Source organism: Mesoplodon mirus, assembly GCF_964341445.2.
Source record: "Mesoplodon mirus genome assembly, chromosome: 3".
NCBI lineage: Eukaryota > Metazoa > Chordata > Mammalia > Artiodactyla > Ziphiidae > Mesoplodon > Mesoplodon mirus.
Genome location: NC_138978.1, coordinates 163486813 through 163506923, shown reverse-complemented (window position 1 = coordinate 163506923; position 20111 = coordinate 163486813). Strand labels below are relative to the sequence as shown.

The 20111-nt window shown below is 35.3% G+C and overlaps 1 protein-coding gene across 2 annotated transcripts in view; it reads left to right on the top strand.

The window, feature by feature from the left end:
- The window catches only part of RALGPS2 (Ral GEF with PH domain and SH3 binding motif 2), a 160419-nt gene that overhangs the window by 121245 nt on the left and 19063 nt on the right, over nt 1-20111 (top strand). Inside the window, exons 11-15 of one of the 2 annotated variants that reach the window (XM_082612750.1) lie at nt 3585-3652; nt 5070-5205; nt 6214-6365; nt 16169-16223; nt 18896-18973. In XM_082612750.1, the coding sequence (XP_082468876.1) occupies nt 3585-3652; nt 5070-5205; nt 6214-6365; nt 16169-16223; nt 18896-18973 (489 nt within the window). The remainder of the gene's footprint in view (nt 1-3584; nt 3653-5069; nt 5206-6213; nt 6366-16168; nt 16224-18895; nt 18974-20111) is intronic. The other variant, XM_082612751.1, reaches the window with a different exon arrangement.

Sequence of the window (20111 nt, the reverse complement as noted above, 5' to 3'; positions counted from 1 at the left end):
TAGTTTTAAAATTTTTCCTTTCTCTCTAAATTCAAGCATTAAATCTTTATGGAAATTTATCTTTGAATAGGCTGAAAAATTAATGAAACAGTCTGTGAATAGAAAAGTTACTCCTTTTTTAATGGTAATTTTTAACACAATTTTTAACTCGTTTTCAAGTTGTTTTTGTGTATTGTGAGAATATTGAACCTTCTGAACTCTGGGTTAGAGACTTACTTGTTCAGTATAGCACCACACTTGCCCTTTTTTCTACTCAAGCAAATCCTTCTTCATTAAAGATTTTTAAACTTACTTTTAAGACAGCTGATATCCATTTCCTTTTCCTTAACCATCCACAGTCCTGCCCAAGGGAGGAAGGATTTTTTAAATCATTAACCCTTTTTTATTTTTCAGTGGTGTGCTATACATCATGACTGCCAGGTTTTTTTCCAAAAGACAGGAGGATAAAGAGCTTATTTCTCTTGAGACTTCTCATTTTCCTTGTAGCTTCATTTGTTAATTTCAAAATTTTGTGCTGTTCCCAAGCTTTCAAATTTAACTTTGTGTCTTCCACAAATATTTTTTCCACTAAAAGGTTATACTTTAAAATTTTATTGAAGTGAAAGACTAGGTTATTTTTCAGTATTAATGCATTATATAAAAATTTTTTATGCCATATAATAGTGATTATCAACTTCCTTGTTCCCTAAGTTTCAACAATTTTTAAAGAATTCTGCAGTACAGAATTAATACCAATAAAAGACTAGAAATTCTGGAAAACAACTAGAAATAACTTTTCTTCTAATATTAAATATATTAAGAAGCTCTGTATTTATACTTAAGTGTATCTAAACCTTTATTAATGTTTGAAAACACCTTTATTGCCACCTTCTCCACCATACCATATTATTACCACTTTATATTTCTATATCAATTTTTATTTTACAGAAAATTTTCACAGGGTAATTCATTTGAAAATGTATGAAGTCAGTGGATCGGCTTTTTAAGGTTGGAGTTGTTTCACAGATCTGATGTTGCCCTAGGTTGTAAGCTTCTTGAGTTTGATGGTCTGTGTCATATTTACCACTATTTCTTCCATCTCCCTAATTACTGACATAGCACAAAACACTCATGTTTTGTCCAATTACGTACAGAAGATTATCTTAAAACTCAAAATATGAGTAAGTACTTATTAAAATGTCTATATCTGGCTCAAGAAACTTAATGGATTTAAAAGAAGTTAAAGTTTAATCAGTAGAAATGAAGTCTAAGAAATTGTTGCATAATTATAGAGGATGGTGAATTTTAACTCTAGAAGGATAAAGTTGGCCAGTTAAGCCATTAAGTAGTTTTAGCTGTCTATAACCTGACATATTATAAGATAGCTTCATTTTGGTAGGAAAGCGGATGCTATTATACTGATTTTTGTTTTCATGAGTAGCTAGAACTCGAGCAGCCTTCTCATTATATTCATTAACAAATATTTATTCAGCTTTTGGTATTGACGAGTTATTGTGCTAGGTGCTGGGATTACAAAAGTAAGATCTTGTTCTTGCCCTTAAGAAGCTCAATCTAATGCAAAATACATCCACAAAACAAATAATTACAAAACAATTCAAACAGTACTATACTAGAGATGTGCCCAGGATGCTATGGGAACATAGATGAGAGGAGACCTAACTCAGCTTTAAGTGGGAAAAGTGAAGAGAAAAGAAACATGAACAGCTTGAGGTGACATTATTACTCATCTTAACAGATGAGTAGGAGTTAGCTCCACATGAAGAGTTAAGAAAGGTGTTCCAGGGTATGGAAATGATCAGAGGAATGGGGTGGGAAACTTTGTTCACTTGGAGAACTACAAGTCTCTTGGTGGTGTTGGAGCATCATATGGGGAACTGAAGAAGATAGTGTTTTCCTAAAGATACAGTTGTATTGCATGAACCTACTGATTAAATGTGTTGAAAATCAGAGCATTTTAACATAAGAGCCATTAAGGTGATAAGTTAGAAAAAAATGGTTTTTATGATGAAAGATTTAAATAAAAATGATGCTTCATTTATCCATAGGCCTCTGCTTTTGGCAACTTCATCTATATAGGCAGCCAATATCAATATTACAAATTAAATGTATATGTTTTAATTGGGGTGAAAATCTTTCAAAGTTATTTCATTTTAATACTGAGCATAATATCTTTTCTCAGTGAATCAGCATCACCATTATATATAGTGTTTTGATGATGATACAGGCAACTGACACTGACTAGCCTTCACTGCTGTGCTGTTTAAATGCTTCGGCTTTTATACTGCTGTTGGTTATCAGCTGCTATTGATAGCAATGTGATTCTCCCATAGCCTTCTTTCTGTCCCTTTCTATTTTGGTTCTGTGTTAGGAAATTGTACTTGTTTTGTTTACTTCTTTGTCTTCCACCTACTAAACGGTGAGCTTCAGAAGGGAAGAGACACCATGTCTGCCTTAGTCTCCATTATATTCCAGTGCTGAGAGCACAGTGCCCGACACAAAACAGGTGTTCAGTGAATGAATGCAGCATAGTCTGGCGCCCAAATAATTAAAGTCAACTACTCTGTAAAAAGAAAAAGAGCAGAGAGTTCTGGTTAATCAAACATCTGTTCAATACATGCATTTTACATGGTCAAATAATTGGAATACAATTATATATAACTTCTTCTTTAGGATATCAAAGAAATACAAGTTAAGAACCTATAATAGATTTATCATTATACTATCATGTATAATATCATTTGTATTGTGCAGTTTCATTGTCCAATTCCAGTTGGTGAACGCTAAAAAATAAAAAGTCTTTATTAATTTCCAGACAAATGCTTAATAATAATGCAGAGTACACCAAAGTGTATTTCATGGACTACATCAAAATATTTTCTACAACTGTTTTAGTATCCTATTTCCTGAAACAGTTTCCACTGATAGGAATTATAATCTCTTTTTGCCATGGAACTCAAAACTGATATTTTATCCTAAATGGAACTTAAGTACCAACTAACAAACTTTGATTTAGGAAAGGGATTTATCATGGATTTTGTAAATAGCCTTTTTATTTGTATAGATAGATCTTTCTTTTGATAAGTTGAGTTGGTTGTTTTTTTTGGATGGTTAGTTTTAAATAAGGTGTTTTTTAAATTTTCAGTGTTACAGAGGCCATGAGCCCATCCAGTAAAGATTCTAGAAAGAATTTGCATAATATATTTAATAATATATGTGAAAGTTACTGAATTTAATTGTCAAGTATCAATATAACCTGAAGTTAAATCACCTTTTAGTCATTCATCAAATATCTTTAAATGTGTTGAATTGTTTGGCAACATTGGGGTAGTTTGGGGAGATTTCTCTGATTTTAAATATGAGTTTTTGATGTTTTTTCCCTTCCTAATATATCCTGGAATCACCGTAAGATCAGCTTTGTATGAAAGAGAAAGGAGACTTAATTAAAGATTGCTCTTGAAGAAAAATATATAGCTGAGATTATTTTATAAAAATGTTTTTAGGTTTTTGGTAGAAAATACATGATTTTAATATTATTTTGTCAAATGTTAATCATTTTATGTTCTTTGTTTCTTTTTGAAATTCAGGCTTTCATTAAAGATAGAACCAGGGACAAGCACACCACGTTCTGCTGCTTCCAGGGAGGATTTAGTAGGTTAGTGCAGCTTTCTCTCATTACCGAGTAATAAATCAGATAACCTAATAAGAAAGAATATACTCCAAAGTGAATAAACACTTAGCACATTTTATTCTGCATGCACAGTTTTCTTTTTGGTATTAAAATATGTCCATTTTTCTGTTGGTTTTCTTTAATCAAAAATCGTTACTTGTAGTTTGTACAAATAAATACATAATGTATAAATAAATACAAATAAATTTATAAATAAATATGCCAACTAATCAAGAAAAATAGATATAACCAACAGAAAATAATAAATAAGTGTTTATGAATATCGACTCTTTTTTTTAGTTAAGGATACACTGTCCTAGGCAACAAGGCTTGATTACATTAGAAATTTCTGTGGTCTAAGTGGGAAATTCTACTAATTTGAATAATTATAAGAGTCAATTTTAGTGGCTTAATTTTTTTTTTTAATTTCACTCTAATACTGGACCAAGTACTGAAAGTATTAAAAAATACTGTTAGTCCCTTAATTTTTATCTGTTGCATTACAATGGGGATTTATATGTATACCACACATAATCAAAAATATAAAATTGAAGAGAATTATTTATTTTTTAAGAATTCATAAGTAATAACCTTTTTTAAAATTCTAAAACAGACCTTGGCACTAAGCTTTATATTATTGTATATGCTAAAAATATTTGGAGACCCATCTCATGAGGTATGAAGGAAGTGAGGGAACAAAACCATGACAGTGTCTCAGGGGAAGAGTATTCCAAGCAGAGGAAATCATTTCAGTCTAAATCTGTTTAAGTTTGCTTTTCTTTTCATTCTTAAAGTGATACTTTGCAAATCTGTACATTATTGAGTTCCATTTTTTTAATTCCCATAAGCTTGAACAGTGTCAATATAGATTTAAATTCTAACTTGAATGCTTGACCTACCCTACACATTTTTTATCTAAGAAGAAGCTGAAACTAAGAGTGAAGAAGTAATGTGTAAAATTAAATGAGCACTGAACTAGGATTCAGAAGACCTGAGTGTTTAGTCCAGGTTTCATCTGTGATATGAGATCCTTACCCCTTCTCTTCTAATTCTGCTGCTTCCTCTGTAAATGGGGAGGATATTTATACTGGCTACTTAGTGCAAGTAAAATAGGTAGAAATTAATGGATATTGTATGTATTGAGGTTTGTGTTTTAAAATTCAGAAAATAAATATTTCTCTTGTTCAGTCAATTAAATAGAATTAACATTAATATTTAAAATTTAAACCACGTTTTATATTTCATATCAAAGGATTACAAATAAAACAATTTTTTTAAACCATTTAACAATTTCTCTCCCTCTCCCTCTGTGTGTGTGTGTGTGTGTGTGTGTGTGTCTGTGTGTCTGTGTGTCTGTGTCTATGTCTATGTCTCTCTCTCTCTTTTTTAATTTAAACCTTAGGTCCTGAAGTAGGAGCATCTCCACAAAGTGGAAGAAAAAGTGTGGCAGCTGAAGGAGCCTTGCTACCACAGACACCACCATCCCCTCGGAACCTGATTCCACATGGACATAGGAAGTGCCATAGCTTGGGTTATAAGTCAGCATTTTTAATTTTATCTTTCAAACTTTTATGTTTTTTTTTAAGTTGGATTTCTTTTCTATTTATTTTACTAGTTGGACTAATAGTGTCCTTGCATAGTTTTATTTGTGTAACAGTAGTCTTTTTCTGATTTAGTAAAATATCTTGTTTGCATAAAGGCATTTATTTCTTCCTTTACCTTAATTTAGAAATGAGCTTTTTCCAACAGTGCCTTCACATTTGGGGGAGAAAAATGAACATTACAGATCATCATCATAAATAAAATCAGGAAAGCAATATACCATTTTCATTTTAAATTATCATAAGTATCAAGAGTGTGGGCCTCCCTGGTGGCGCAGTGGTTGAGAGTCCGCCTGCCGATGCAGGGGATACGGGTTCGTGCCCCGGTCTGGGAGGATCCCATATGCCGCGGAGCGGCTGGGCCCGTGAGCCATGGCCGCTGGGCCTGCGCATCCGGAGCCTGTGCTCCGCAACGGGGGAGGCCACAACAGTGAGAGGCCCGCATACCGCAAAAAAAAAAAAAAAAAAAAAAAAAAAAAAAAGAGTGATCACTTATCTTAACCCAAATAAGTCACTGTAAAAATTGTTCTTTTTATTCCTAAATATAAAGAAAGGGAAACTGATTTTTTGTTTAGCTTTGCAAGATTGTTTTCTCAAAATGGAGCCCAAGGTTCACCTTTGCCATGATTTTTGTGAAAATTTAATAGCTATTTTCCAAAAGTGAATGTGAAAACAATTTTTAATGTACCCAAGAATCAAGATAAAATTAAAGTATTCTCTGTTACATAGGAAGATATGGCCTAGTTTCCTAAAAAACTTTCCCTAAACTGTTAGTTTGAGGCTCTCATGATAAAATCTGTGTGTTCATTAGTATGAGAGTTCGGAAGTAAGTTCAGGATAGCAGGTAAATCTTTTATATCCTGAATCTTTATATAAGAGTATCTTTTATATCCTGAATTAGTAACAGTAATAAAAGATATGAAAAATATTTCTCTTTGTTTCCAGTTTCATTCATAAAATGAACACAGCAGAGTTTAAGAGTGCAACGTTCCCAAATGCAGGGCCAAGACATCTATTAGATGATAGCGTCATGGAGCCCCATGCACCATCTCGAGGCCAAGCTGAAAGCTCTACTCTTTCTAGTGGAATATCAATAGGTGAGAAATAATTCTCTGAGAGGGTTCCAACTTAATGAAAAATAACATTTTTAATAAAACTCTGCTGGGAATGAGTAATTAACCCTACTACAAGTAGAAAAAATTGATAAAAGCTAAGTAGCAAAGTAGATAATGAGATGATACTACTAGTAGCTACTGAAGTTAATAATTCGTAATTGTTTGAAAAGTGCTTGATGGTTTGACTTCAAAGGGGGAGGCATTTGAGGAATGGTGAGAAGAGAACATGTGCTGATTGAATTGGTTACTGCATGTAGTTGGAATGTGGGAATGAGGAAAAGGGCAGGTCACGTATGACTCCCGGTTTTTTAGATTAAGCAACTAGTTAGATGGTGGTGCTATTACCAAGGCAGAGAACGCTAGAAGAGCAGCCATTTGTAAATGTCAAGGTATTTGTGAAGGATGACTAGGTTTGGGGAATTAAGAATTCTGTTTTGGACATGTTTGGTCCATATTGAGTTGTCAGGTAGGTAATTGAATGTATGAATCTGGCGCTTAATGGCGTAAGGTCAGGTTTGTGGATACAAGTATAATAATTAGCATATTTATAGTATTTCAAGCCATGAGACTGGATGAGGTCACCTAGGGAGAGAATGTAAATAAATAAGAGAAGACATTCTAACATTTGGAGATGTGATTAAAAAAAAAAAAAGTTTTCTTTTTTTAATGGAGGGCCATCAAAGGAAACTTCAAAGGAAAAAACAGTGTGGTATCACAAAAGCCCAGTAGAGGAAGTGTCTCTGAAGGGCGGGAAGTGTTGAATGTATCAATATAAAGTGCACAGAAGAGAAGTAAGGTGAGAATGGGAGTTGATCACTGGATTTGGCAAGATCAGAGTCACTGGGTGCCTCAGATGGTGGGGGTGGGGCACCAGCAACGTCGAGGACGCATCAGCCAGGGCGAGCATGATGATGACGTAGCTTTCAAGAGTGGGTTCCTTGGTTTGAATGTTTGAAAAGCTTGTGGTAGATTTTCAACAGGTGCAAGTACTGAAGGGTCTGATTCTCAAGTACAACCCTTCAGTGAGCCCAAGGGGTAACAACACTCCCAGAGCCACTGCAAGGTTTACTTGATGTTACAAAGAAAAAGAAACAATTTTCTATAACATGTCCTGACTGTTATTTAGCCTCCTCCAAAGCATCAACAGTCTGCAGTCAGAACCTAGTTCGTCGCACTGACATCCTTCGGATGTCTCTCAGAAGGTTCAGTTTAGCCTGAGGTCTCACTGCCACAAATGTGGTCGCCCCACCATTCAGGCACTGTAAGCACCATATAGCAGTTGTCGTTGTCAACATCGTTATCATACTAGGGTTACCAAGAGAGAAGAACCAGGGTTTTGGGTCTTGGTGCTCCGGCTGGGTGTCGGGCCTGAGCCTCGGAGGTGGGAGAGCCAAGTCCAGGACGTTGGACCACCAGAGACCTCCAGGCCCCATGTAATATTAATTAGCAAGAGCTCTCCTAGAGATCTCCAGCTCAACCCTAAGACCCAGCTCCACCCAACAGCCAGCAAGTTCCAGTGCTGGACGCCCCATGCCAAACGACTAGCAAGACAGTAACACAACCACACCCATTAGCAGACAGGCTGCCTAAAGTCATACTAAGTTCACAGACACCCCAAAACACACCACCAGACTCAGCCCTGCCCACCAGAGGGACAAGATCTAGCCCCACCCACCAGAACACAGGCACCAGTCCCTCCAGCCAGGAAGCCTACACAGGCCACTGAACCAACCTCACCCACTGGGGGCGGACACCAGAAATAAGAAGAAAAATGAACCTGCAGGCAGCAAAAAGGAGACCCCAAACACAATAAGCTAAACAAAATGAGAAGACTGAGAAATATGCAGCAGATGAAGGAGCAAGGTAAAAACCCACCACACCAAACAAATGAAGAGGAGATAGGCAGTCTACCTGAAAAAGAATTCAGAGTGATGATCGTAAAGATGATCCAAAATCTCGGAAATAGAATGGAGAAAATACAAGAAATGTTTAACAAGGACCTAGAAGAACTAAAGAGCAAACAAACAATGATGAACAACACAATAAATGAAATTAAAAATACCCTAGAAGGAATCAGTGCAGAATAACTGAGGCAGAAAAACGGATAAGTGACCTGGAAGATAGAATAGTGGAAATAACTACCACAGAGCAGAATAAAGAAAAAAGAAGTAAAAGAATTGAGGACAGTCCCAGAGACCTCTGGGACAACATTAAACGCACCAACATTCAAATGATAGGGGTCCCAGAAGAAGAGAAAAAGAAAGAGTCTGAGAAAATATTTGAAGAGATTATAGTTGAAAACTTCCCAAACATGGGAAGGGAAATAGTCAAGTCCAGGAAGCTCAGAGAGTCCCATACAGGATAAACCCAAGGAGAAACATGCCGAGACACATATTAATCAAACTATCAAAAATTAAATACAAAGAAAAAATATTAAAAGCAGCAAGGGAAAAGCAACAAACAACATACAAAGGAATTCCCATTAGGTTAACAACTGATCTTGCAGCAGAAACTCTGCAAGCCAAAAGGGAGTGGCAGGACCTATTTAAAGTGATGAAAGAGGAAAACCTACAACCAGGATTACTCTACCCAGCAAGGATCTCGTTCAGATTTGACAGAGAAATTAAAACCTTTTCAGACAAGCAAAAGCTAAGAGAATTCAGCACCACCAAACCACCTTTACAACAAATGCTAAAGGAACTTCTCTGGGCAGGAAACACAAGAGAAGGAACAGACCGATAAAAACAAAACCAAAACAATTAAGAAAATGTTAATAGGAACATACATACATATCGATAATTACCTTAAATGTGAATGGATTAAATGCTCCAACCAAAAGACACAGACTGGCTGAATGGATACAAAAATAAGATCCATATATGTGCTGTCTACAAGAGACCCACTTCAGACCTAAGGACACATACAGACTGAAAGTGAGGGGATGGAGAAAGATAATCCATGCAAATGGAAATCAAAAGAAAGCTGGGAGTAGCTATACTCATATCAGACAAAATAGACTTTAAAATAAAGACTATTACAAGAGACAAAGAAGGACACTACATAATGATCAAGGGATCACTCCAAGAAGATAATATAACAATTGTAAATATTTGTGCACCCAACATAGGAGCACCTAAGTACGTAAGGCAAATGCTAACAGCCATAAAAGGGGAAATTGACAGTAACAATCATAGTAGGGGACTTTAACACCCTGCTTACACCGATGCACAGCTCATCCAAAATGAAAATAAATAAGGAAACACAAGCTTTAAATGACATAGTAGACCAGATGGACTTAATTGATATTTATCATCCAAAAATAATAGAATACACTTTCTTCTCAAGTGCTCATGGAACATTCTCCAGAATAGATCATATCTTGGGTCACAAATCAAGCCTCGGTAAATTTAAGAAAATTGAAATCATATCAACTATCTTTTCCGACCCCAGTGCTATGAGACTAGATATCAATTACAGGAAAAAAACTGAAAAGGACAAACTCATGGATGCTAAACAAGACGCTACTAAATAACCAGGAGATCACTGAAGAAATCAAAGAGGAAATCAAAAAATACCTAGAAACAAATGACAATGAAAACACGACGACCCAAAACCTATGGGATGCAGCAAAAGCAGTACTAAGAGGGAAGTTTATAGCTGTACAATCCTACCTCAAGAAACAAGAAAAATCTCAGATAAACAACCTAACCTTACATCTAAAGCAAATTAGAGAAAGAAGAATTAAAAAAAACCCAAAGTTAGCAGAAGAAAAGAAATCATAAAGGTCAGATCAGAAGTAAATGAAAAAGAAACAAAACAATAGCAAAGATCAATAAGACTAAAAGCTGGTTCTTTGAGAAGATAAAATTGATAAACCATTAGCCAGACTCATCAGGAAAAAAAGGGAGAAGACATAAATCAGGAGAATTAGAAATGAAAAAGAAGTAACAACTGACACTGCAGAAATGCAAAGGATCATGACAGACTACTGCAAACAGCTATATGCCAATAAAATGGACAACCTGAAAGAGATGGACAAATTCTTAGAAAAGTACAACCCTCCAAGACTGAACCAGGAAGAAATAGAAAATATGAACAGACCAATCACAAGCACTGAAATTGAAACTGTGATTAAAAATCTTCCAACAAACAAAAGCCCAGGACCAGATGGCTTCACAGGTGAATTCTATCAAACATTTAGAGAAGAGCTGACACCTGTCCTCCTCAAACTCTTCCAAAATATAGCTGAGAGAGGAACACTTCCAAACTCATTCTATGAGGCCACCATCACCGTGATACCAAAACCAGACAAAGACGTCACAAAAAAAACTACAGGCCAGTATCACTGATGAACATAGGTGCAAAAATCCTCAACGAAATACTAGCAAACAGAATCCAACTGCACGTTAAAAGGATCATACACCATGATCAAGTGGGGTTTTTCCCAGGAATGCAAGGATTCTTTAATATATGCAAATCAGTCAATGTGATACACCATATTAACAAACTGAAGGATAAAAACCATATGATCGTCTCAATAGATGCAGAAAAAGCTTTTGACAAAATTCAGCACCCATTTATGATAAAAACTCTCCAGAAATTGGGCATAGAGGGAACCTACCTCAATGTAATAAAGGCCGTATATGACAAACTCACCGCCAACATCATTCTCAGTGGTGAAAAACTGAAACCATTTCATCTAAGATCAGGAACAAGACAAGGGTGCCCAGTCTCTCCACTATTATTCAACTGAGTTTTCAAAGTTTTAGCCACAGCAATCAGAGAAGAAAAAGAAATAAAAGGAATCCAAATCAGAAAAGAAGAAGTAAAGCTGTCACTGTTTGCAGATGACATGATACTATACACAGAGAATCCTAAAGATACCACCAGAAAACTACTAGAGCTAATCAATGAATTTGGTTAAGTAGCAGGATACAAAAGTAATGCACAGAAATCTCTGGCATTCTTGTACACTAACAACAAAAAATCAGAAAGAAAAATTAAGGAAACACTCCCATTTACCGTTGGAACGAAAAAATAAAGTACCTAGAAATAAACTGACCTAAGGCGAGAAAAGACCTGTATGCAGAAAACTGTAAGATGCTGATGAAAGAAATCAAAGACAATACAAACAGATGGAGAGATACACCGTGTTCTTGGATTGGAAGAATCAACATTGTGAAAATGACTGTACTACCCAAAGCAATCTACAGATTCAGTGCAATCCCTATCAAACTACCAGTGGCATTTTTCACAGAATAAGAACAAAAAAATTTACAATTTGTATGGAGACAAAAAAGACCCCAAATAGCCAAAGCAATCTTGAGAAAGAAAAACGGAGCTGGAGGAATCAGCCTCCCTCACTTCGGACTATACTACAGAACTACAGTAATCAAGACAGTATGGTACTGGCACAAAAACAGAAATATAGATCAATGGAACAGGATAGAAAGCCCAGAGATAGAAAATGCACACACCTATGGTCACCTTATCTTTGACAAAGGAAGCAAGAATATACAGTGGAAAAAAGACAGCCTCTTCAATAAGTAGTGCTGGGAAAACTGGACAGGTACATGTAAAAGAATGAATTTAGAACACTTCCTAACACCGTACACAAAAATAAACTCAAAAAGGATTAAAGACCTAAATGTAAGGCCAGACACTACAAAACTCTTAGAGGAAAACAGAGGCAGAACACTCTGTGACATAAATCACAGCAAGATCCTTTTTTTTTTTTTTTTTTTTTTTTTTTTTTTGCGGTATGCAGGCCTCTCACTGTTGTGGCCTCTCCCGTTGTGGAGCACAGGCTCCAGACACTCAGGCTCAGCAGCCATGGCTCACGGGCCCAGCCGCTCCGCGGCATGTGGGATCTTCCCGGACTGGGGCACGAATCCATGTCCCCTGCATCAGCAGGTGGACTCTCAACCACTGCGCCACCAGGGAAGCCCAGCAAGATCCTATTTGACCCACCTCCTAGAGTAATGGAAAAAGAAACAAAAGTAAACAAATGGGTCCTAATGAAACTTAAAAGCTTTTGCACAGGAAGGGAAACCATAAACTAGACAAAAAGACAACCCATAGAGTGGGAGAAAATATTTGCAAACAAAGCAACTGACAGGATTAATCTCCAAAATATACAAGCAGCTCATGCAGCTCAATACCAAAAAAAAAAAAACAACCCAATCCAAAAATGGGCAGAAGACCTAAACAGACATTTCTCCAAAGAAGATACACAGATTGCCAACAAACACATGAAAGTATGCTCAGTATCACTAATCATTCAAGAAATGAAAATCAAAACCACAATGAGGTATCACCTCACACCAGTTGGAATGGCCATCATCAAAAAATCTAGAAACAGTAAATGCTGGAGAGGGTGTGGAGAAAAAGGAGCCCTCTTGCACTGTTGGTGGGAGTGTAAACTGATGCAGCCACTATGGAGAACAGTATGGAGGTTCCTTAAAAAACTAAAAATAGAGCTACCATATGACCCAGCAATCCCACTACTGGGCATATACCCTGAGAAAACTGTAATTCAGGAGGAGACGTGTCACACAATGTTCACTGCAGCATTAATTACAATAAATAGCCAGGACATGGAAGCACCCTAAATGTCCATCAACAGATGAATAAATAAAGAAGATGTGGCACATATGTACAATGGAATATTACTCAGCCATAAAAAGAAACAAAATTTAGTTATTTGTAGTGAGGTGGATGAATGGACCTAGAGTCTGTCATACAGAGTGAAGTAAGTCAGAAAGAGAAAAACAAATACCGTATGCTAACGCATATATATGGAATCTAAAAGAAAAAAAAATGGTTCTGAAGAACCTAGTGGCAGGACAGGAATAAAGACGCACGCAGACTTAGAGAATGGACTTGAGGACACGGGGCCGGGGGGAAGCTGGGACAAAGTGAGAGAGTGGCATTGACATATAGACACTACCAAATGTAAAATAGATAGCTAGTGGGAAACAGCTGCATAGCACAGGGAGATCAGCTAGGTGCTTTTACCACCTAGAGGGGTGGTATAGGGAGGGTGGGAGGAAGACGCAAGAGGGAGGGGATATTGGGATATATGTATACATAAAGCTGATTCACTTTGTTATACAGCAGAAACTAACACTGCATTGTAAAGCAATTATGCTCCAATAAAGATGTAAAAAAAAACAAAAAAAAGCCATTTGGTGACCTTGACAAGATTTGCTTTATAGAGTAGTGTAGGCAAAGCTTGGAGATTGGAGAATGAGAGGTAAGAAAATAGGGATAGCTATTATGAAGTGGGAGCAGAAAATTGGGACTGGAAAAGGATGTGAGATTAAGAGAGGAATTTGTTTGGTTTTACTTCCTAAACTTTTATTTATTTTCTGAACCTTCTAGATGAACATTATTTCTTTGGATGTTTGGAATTAGGAAATCTCCATACAGTGCTATTTTTATTTTTAAAAAGCAATAATGGAGGAAAATGTCTTCTTCTGTGATTAACTGCCAGGTTTCTCAAAGGCTAAGCCTATTATAATTAATATGACCATTTCAATATTGATGAACAGTCAATAGAAAGAAATGTAGGAGTTCATTTTCTTGAACATGTTGACTTCCTTTAACCCTTGAGAGTTTCAAACCCTGAAAGTGAAATTGCTTTGGAGCTAGAATGCTCCATTCAGCAGTTTTATTCCAATATTCCCCTTTTTATAAATGCATATGATTAAATGATGACAAAATTTAAAAAACAGAAAACAAGTTGGCCTCTTGAAATACCTCTCTGTTAATACTGTGAATTGCCTATATGTAAATATCAACCTCAATCTGAAAAAATGATACACAGAATAATTTTGCAAAAGAGAGAGGAAGAACATTTTTCCAGTTAAAAATGTGTTACACTTATGGAATCTAGCATGTCACTTTAAGCCAAAAATAGTAATTTTAAAAATTACAGCTCTCAATTCAGTACAGAATATTTGGCTTTTCTATAATAATCATAAATATTATAATGATTATTATTCTCTATTTGTGGCTTTTACTTTCCATAGATGTTCTTTTTGTTACCACAAGACAGTTATCTAGTTATTTCATTCCATTACAGTTAGTGTCTTAGTTTAGAGACCTATCTTTTAGAACAAGAAGAGGCTAATTCAATTTTTGCCTTTGTATTGTTTAATTATTCCAAGGCTAAGGAGATAAACAGTAGAGATTGTTACATCTTTGTTTATAAATTAAAAACATTAGACATAGGCATTACCTTCCAGGGTGTTTGCTTTAAAACATTCTGAAAAGAAAGTCTATAACCATAGATGGTAGTTGTTAATACGCACACGCAATTCATAATCACAAAAAGGTTTTTTCCTCAGCTGTAACTTTTACATACAATATTAATATATCCCTTGGAGGCTTTGAGAAAGTACTCTGGAGAAATTAACCAGTGCTTGGGACTATGGCCTCTAACGTTTTTTAACATGGTATATATGTCCTAGGTAACCTAAAGGAGTCTTGCCCAGCTAAAGGAGGTGTATCCACTCTGAGCTTCATCCTTCTGGAAGAAACTTTTATCTTCTACAAATAAGTCATACTAACTATGCTTAAATTTTCATTATCACATAATTCTACATCAAAAGATAACCTACAAGGGTTTCCCTGGTGGCGCACTGGTTGAGAGTCCGCCTGCCGATGTAGGGGACGCAGGTTCATGCCCCGGTCCAGGAAGATCCCACATGCCGCGGAGCGGCTGGGCCCGTGAGCCATGGCTGCTGAGCCTGTGCGTCCAGAGCCTGTGCTCCGCAGCGGGAGAGGCCACAACAGTGAGAGGCCCGTGTACCGCAATAAAAAATAAATCAAAAAAAAAAAAAAAAGATAACCTACAAGACCCCACTGCCAACAACAGATTACTTCCAGTTTCTTATCTGAACCACACAACCAGAAAATTACTTCAGTGACTGTTACTCAGTTCTTCAAAGAATGGGACATAACTCATGCCATTCTAAATGCATGGAAGAGGTGTTATTCCATCACATATAATGGGTTCCTTATAGTATTCAAGTTTGAGCCTCTCACAGAACCCTGGTTGTGAAAGTCTGATAGACGATTCAACTTGATACATAAGGGACATATTAATTATTGATTTTATTGAGAGCCAGTATTATCTTTAAAATAACTTTTAAATCAACCTAAGCTGTTTTGGACTCTCCAAATTCTTTCCCCTCAAATTAAGCTAATCTAAAACTTTCTATTTTAACTGATATTCTGGGTCTCTTAAGAGAAACTTCTACATTGTTATGGCACCTTTTTTTTTTTTTCCTGAATTTAAGGATTCCATCCTCTTCTACCTTGCCCCTAAAGGCAAAAATTGAATGTCATTAAGCTTTTTAATCCTTAGGGTAGTAATGGGTTTTTAAAAAAATACAAAGGGAAGCAGTATACCATGAACCTGTAAGAAATGCGTAATTATATTGGTCTTAAATTATGGCAAACCTAATAAGGAAAAATTTTGTGCTTATGTACATTCTCTGGTGGTAGGAAAAGTGTTTACTAACGAATTTAAGCCATAAGTATACATGCAAAAATCTTTTATGCTATTTTGTTATTTTGGGTAGTCTTGTCAACTCTATTCTAATATATTGCAAAATAAATTAAGCACAATGATATTAGAATGAAGAACTGATATGTGGATGTTCACCCACAAATAATGTGACTGTCATTTATAAGCACCTTTAGAGTTTTTATTTTTAAAAGACAACATCCAAACCCTAATTATGATGTTTAAAAAATAAGATAACTTTTGATTTTAGGTAGCAGTGATGGCTCTGAACTAAGTGAAGAGACTTCATGGCCTGCTTTTGAAAGGTAAGAAAAGTTGCCCATTTAAACTATTTTGAGTTTATTTTGTCTATCTTAAAGTATATGATAATGTGAATTTAAACACATAATATTTATTACATATCTCCAAGGGACTATTTTAGGCTTCCTGCTGGTGGCAAAAAAAAAAGTTAATATTTAAGCCTGGAATTTAGTGTTATCTAGTAAAGACATGTTTATTTGGAGGCTTGACACATATATTTGAATTTTAGTGCATTTTAAATTGTAACTTAAAAATAATAATAACTAATCACAGCTTACCTACATATGTATACAAAAACAAAATTATTTCCTTAAATTCTGGTTCATTTAAGTAATTTTAAGGCATTTAGTGGAGTGGTCAACTTCATTCATTCTCAGCTAATTTGTCAAGAGCAAAATGACTTAGTAAATTTTAAATTATACTGTAAGTAAAGCAGCTAAAAGTTTGAACTTAAATTGTCATTAATTCAAAGTTTGCACAAAGCACACAGATTTGTACTGAAATAATGTAAGTCATGTTCTGTTTTCTTTTCCTTGATGCTTTAAGCTGTAAGATCTGTCATCTGCTTGTGGCAAATACGCCATATTGATCTTCCAAAATAAGATTTTTCTAAAAATATAGTCAAACAGTACAAATAATTGTTATTTTAAAAATATCCATTAGAATTTTACTGTCTTTGACCATTTTCATTCTGCCATTGTCATATTAAGATACTTGAATCATGAGCAAAATAATTGCTCCCTTTTGTATATAAACTAAGCAATCTAAGTTTCTAAGCAACAAGATTAGATTGAGTTTTGAATGTCATGTTAAAATTGATGAAGTTGAATATATTTAGTTACCTAACTCCCTGTCAGTCACTTTTTTTTTTTTTTTTTTTGCGTTATGCGGGCCTCTCACTGTTGTGGCCTCTCCCGTTGCGGAGCACAGGCTCCGGATGCGCAGGCTCAGCAGCCATGGCTCACGGACCCAGCCGCTCCGCGGCATGTGGGATCTTCCCGGACCGGGGCATGAACCCGTGTCCCCTGCATCGGCAGGCGAACTCTCAACCACTGCGCCACCAGGGAAGCCCTGTCAGTCACTTTTTAATAGAAAACAATTATACTAACTATATATTTGAAATTGAACTATACATACTTGAATTGGTTAATTTCATGATGTAACTGGAAAATTAGATCCTTGTTCTTGAAACTTCATAAAGATTTCTCACCATTATGTGATTAAGATTTTACTTGCAAATCTAATATTTCAAACTACTTTTGAACCTTTCTACTCCAATTGTCAGTGTTCCTAAGTTTTGTTCTCTTTGTTTTGGGGGATTTTTAACTATTTGTTTTTACATATTATTTCTCTTCCAACTTTTTCTTTCAATCTCTTTATTTGGGTTTGCCTGAAACAGGAAAAACACAAGAGTTGCCTCTGGCTTGCTGTCTGTACAAATTGTCTTATTAGTTCTTTCCTCTAATAAGAACATAATATCATCAGATGTTGATTTCAGAGTGTACTGTATTTAGGTAAGAAACATTGATGAACAGAATTGTTTCTCATATTGCATGAGTTATGAGCGAGTAACCAGAATGGTGTTGTGTTAAATAATCTGTTCTTATCCTAGCAGGTTACTTATGAAGATGGTATTTAACAGTATTAACCTTCACATCTCAAAACAGTATTTTTCTTTTGACAGGAGTTTTGCTTTGCAGATATTTGCAGCCAAAAACATGTACTGTGCTTGTGCCAAAGTTTAAATCAGTGGCTCTTGGGACATTTTGAGAGCAAATCTAATGCTGCCCAGCAAGACTCAGACATGAAATATTAAAAAGTGAATAAAGAGCTAGGATTTAAAATGCTACCTATGGGCAGTGAACTTTGAAAATAGAGAGACATCAAATATGTTGCCCCTTAAGTTGCTAAAATAATACTTTCTGTTTTAAATATCATTTATCAACAGTGCTACTTCTGGCTTTTCCTGGGCAAAGAAGTAACAGTGTTTCTACATGTGTGTGTGTTTGTGTGTGTGTGTGTGTTTATTTCCTTTGTTGAGTATCACATGCCATTTTGGATGAATATTAACTCATACCATTTTTATCATTTATGGGCTTTATCATGTATTCATTTTAATTGATGTGGAAATAGAAGACTGCTTTATTTATTACTCAGTTCATCTCTTTTGGTAGTTTTCTTGGATTTAATATAAAAGAAAGGAAAATAAGGTGTTTAAGCCACATTACTTTTAAGTTTGTAGGTCTCATTGCTTTTAGCTGTCTTTATAGGGGCATACAATAAAAATTTATTGTTATATAAATCCAGGTATCATATTTAAAGTGGAATCTAAGAACTGGAATATGAACAAAAGGATTTTTTAAGTATTTTTCAGGCTTTGATAGTGTTTGGTTATAAATACCTGTTTAATTAGCAGATTTGTGAAAGTGAATGTATATAAATATATGGTTCGAACTAATAAGCACCTTTAAGTATTTATATTCAATAGTAGAAGAAAAAAAATAATTTGAAATTTATGCTGTATGCTTTAAAAAAAGAAAGAGGAGCAATCACATACTATCCTTTTGTAGGATTTAGAAAGCTGTATTACACAAAGAAATTATTATGCTGTTCTAGGTTATTGATGATGATTGTGTGAGTAAAAGTAATATATACAATTTATAATGGAATCCAACAGGAACAGATTATACCATTCTCTCGGCCCGGTGACAAGAGTGGCACGAAATGGCTATCGAAGCCACATGAAGGCCAGCAGGTACAATTCCCCTGCATTCAGGGGTCACAGAACTCCCCTCTGGTGTTGGTGATTGGCTTACATGGGTGTGGTCTCACATTATTTCTGTTCTTTCTCAACTAATTGGTTTAAAAACTAAACAAAATGCCCATGAAAACTTTCTTTCCAAGATTTAATCTAGAGATAAATTTGAACTATTCTTTCTGATCCCAGAGCTAATTGCTAGAACTTGCATCTTTATGTCAGCATTTTTAAATAATTCCAAATCTGTAGCTTTTTAACTGCACAGGTCTTTCTAATGTTGCTGATTATTGGATAAGCAGTACAAAAATCCACTTGTTATTCAACGCTGCAATCGAAGAATTTACTACATTCAATTTATCTTTTTTAAGAATTTTTCAGGTTAACTTCAGATCCTGAATTTAGACAAGTCTTTTTTATTAAATAATATTTCTGTGTTTAAACTCATGTTCATTCAGTTGTTTATCTTGTTAAACCTGGTCTCTTTCTGCACCACATTAGCTGCAGAAGAAAATAAGTATGGTAGATTGATTGGGGGGTGGAGGTTAACAGTAATGGATAATCCACCAATTCTCATAATACAACAAAATAGCAGACTTTAAAGTTAATTTTATGTCAATTTAATGGTGTGTAATCTCCTTGAACATATACCTCCTTGAATATAAATAGCTCCAGAATGAAATTTCTAGTGTTTCTAAGTTTTTAAGTCACTTTGAAGACACCTAAATAATAAAAAAGGGATAAACTTGCAAACTTCAGGTTTCTTCACTGTTGTAGCAATTCTGCAGCTCATGTCAAATGACCAGAGGAATGACAGCTTTTTTTTTTAATCAGTGTGTATGTTTTAATTGACTTATATAGGAATTGTTCTCATTTTAACTGTTGGACCTTAAATGAGTTGGGGAGAGATATTTAAATGTTTGATTATTATTTTGTGACGGTTTTCTTAAGATACAAGAAAAAGAAATCTTGAGTTTGGAGTTATTCCTTTCTTGGAGAGCTGTTAAGCTATAATCACTTAGATGCATTGATGACATTAAAATGTCATTAAATTTCATTGCAGAAAGTCGGTTTTTTAAATATGTTGTTAATTGCCTTCATTACTTCTTTCACCTGTTTTAGAATTAAGCATGGGTTT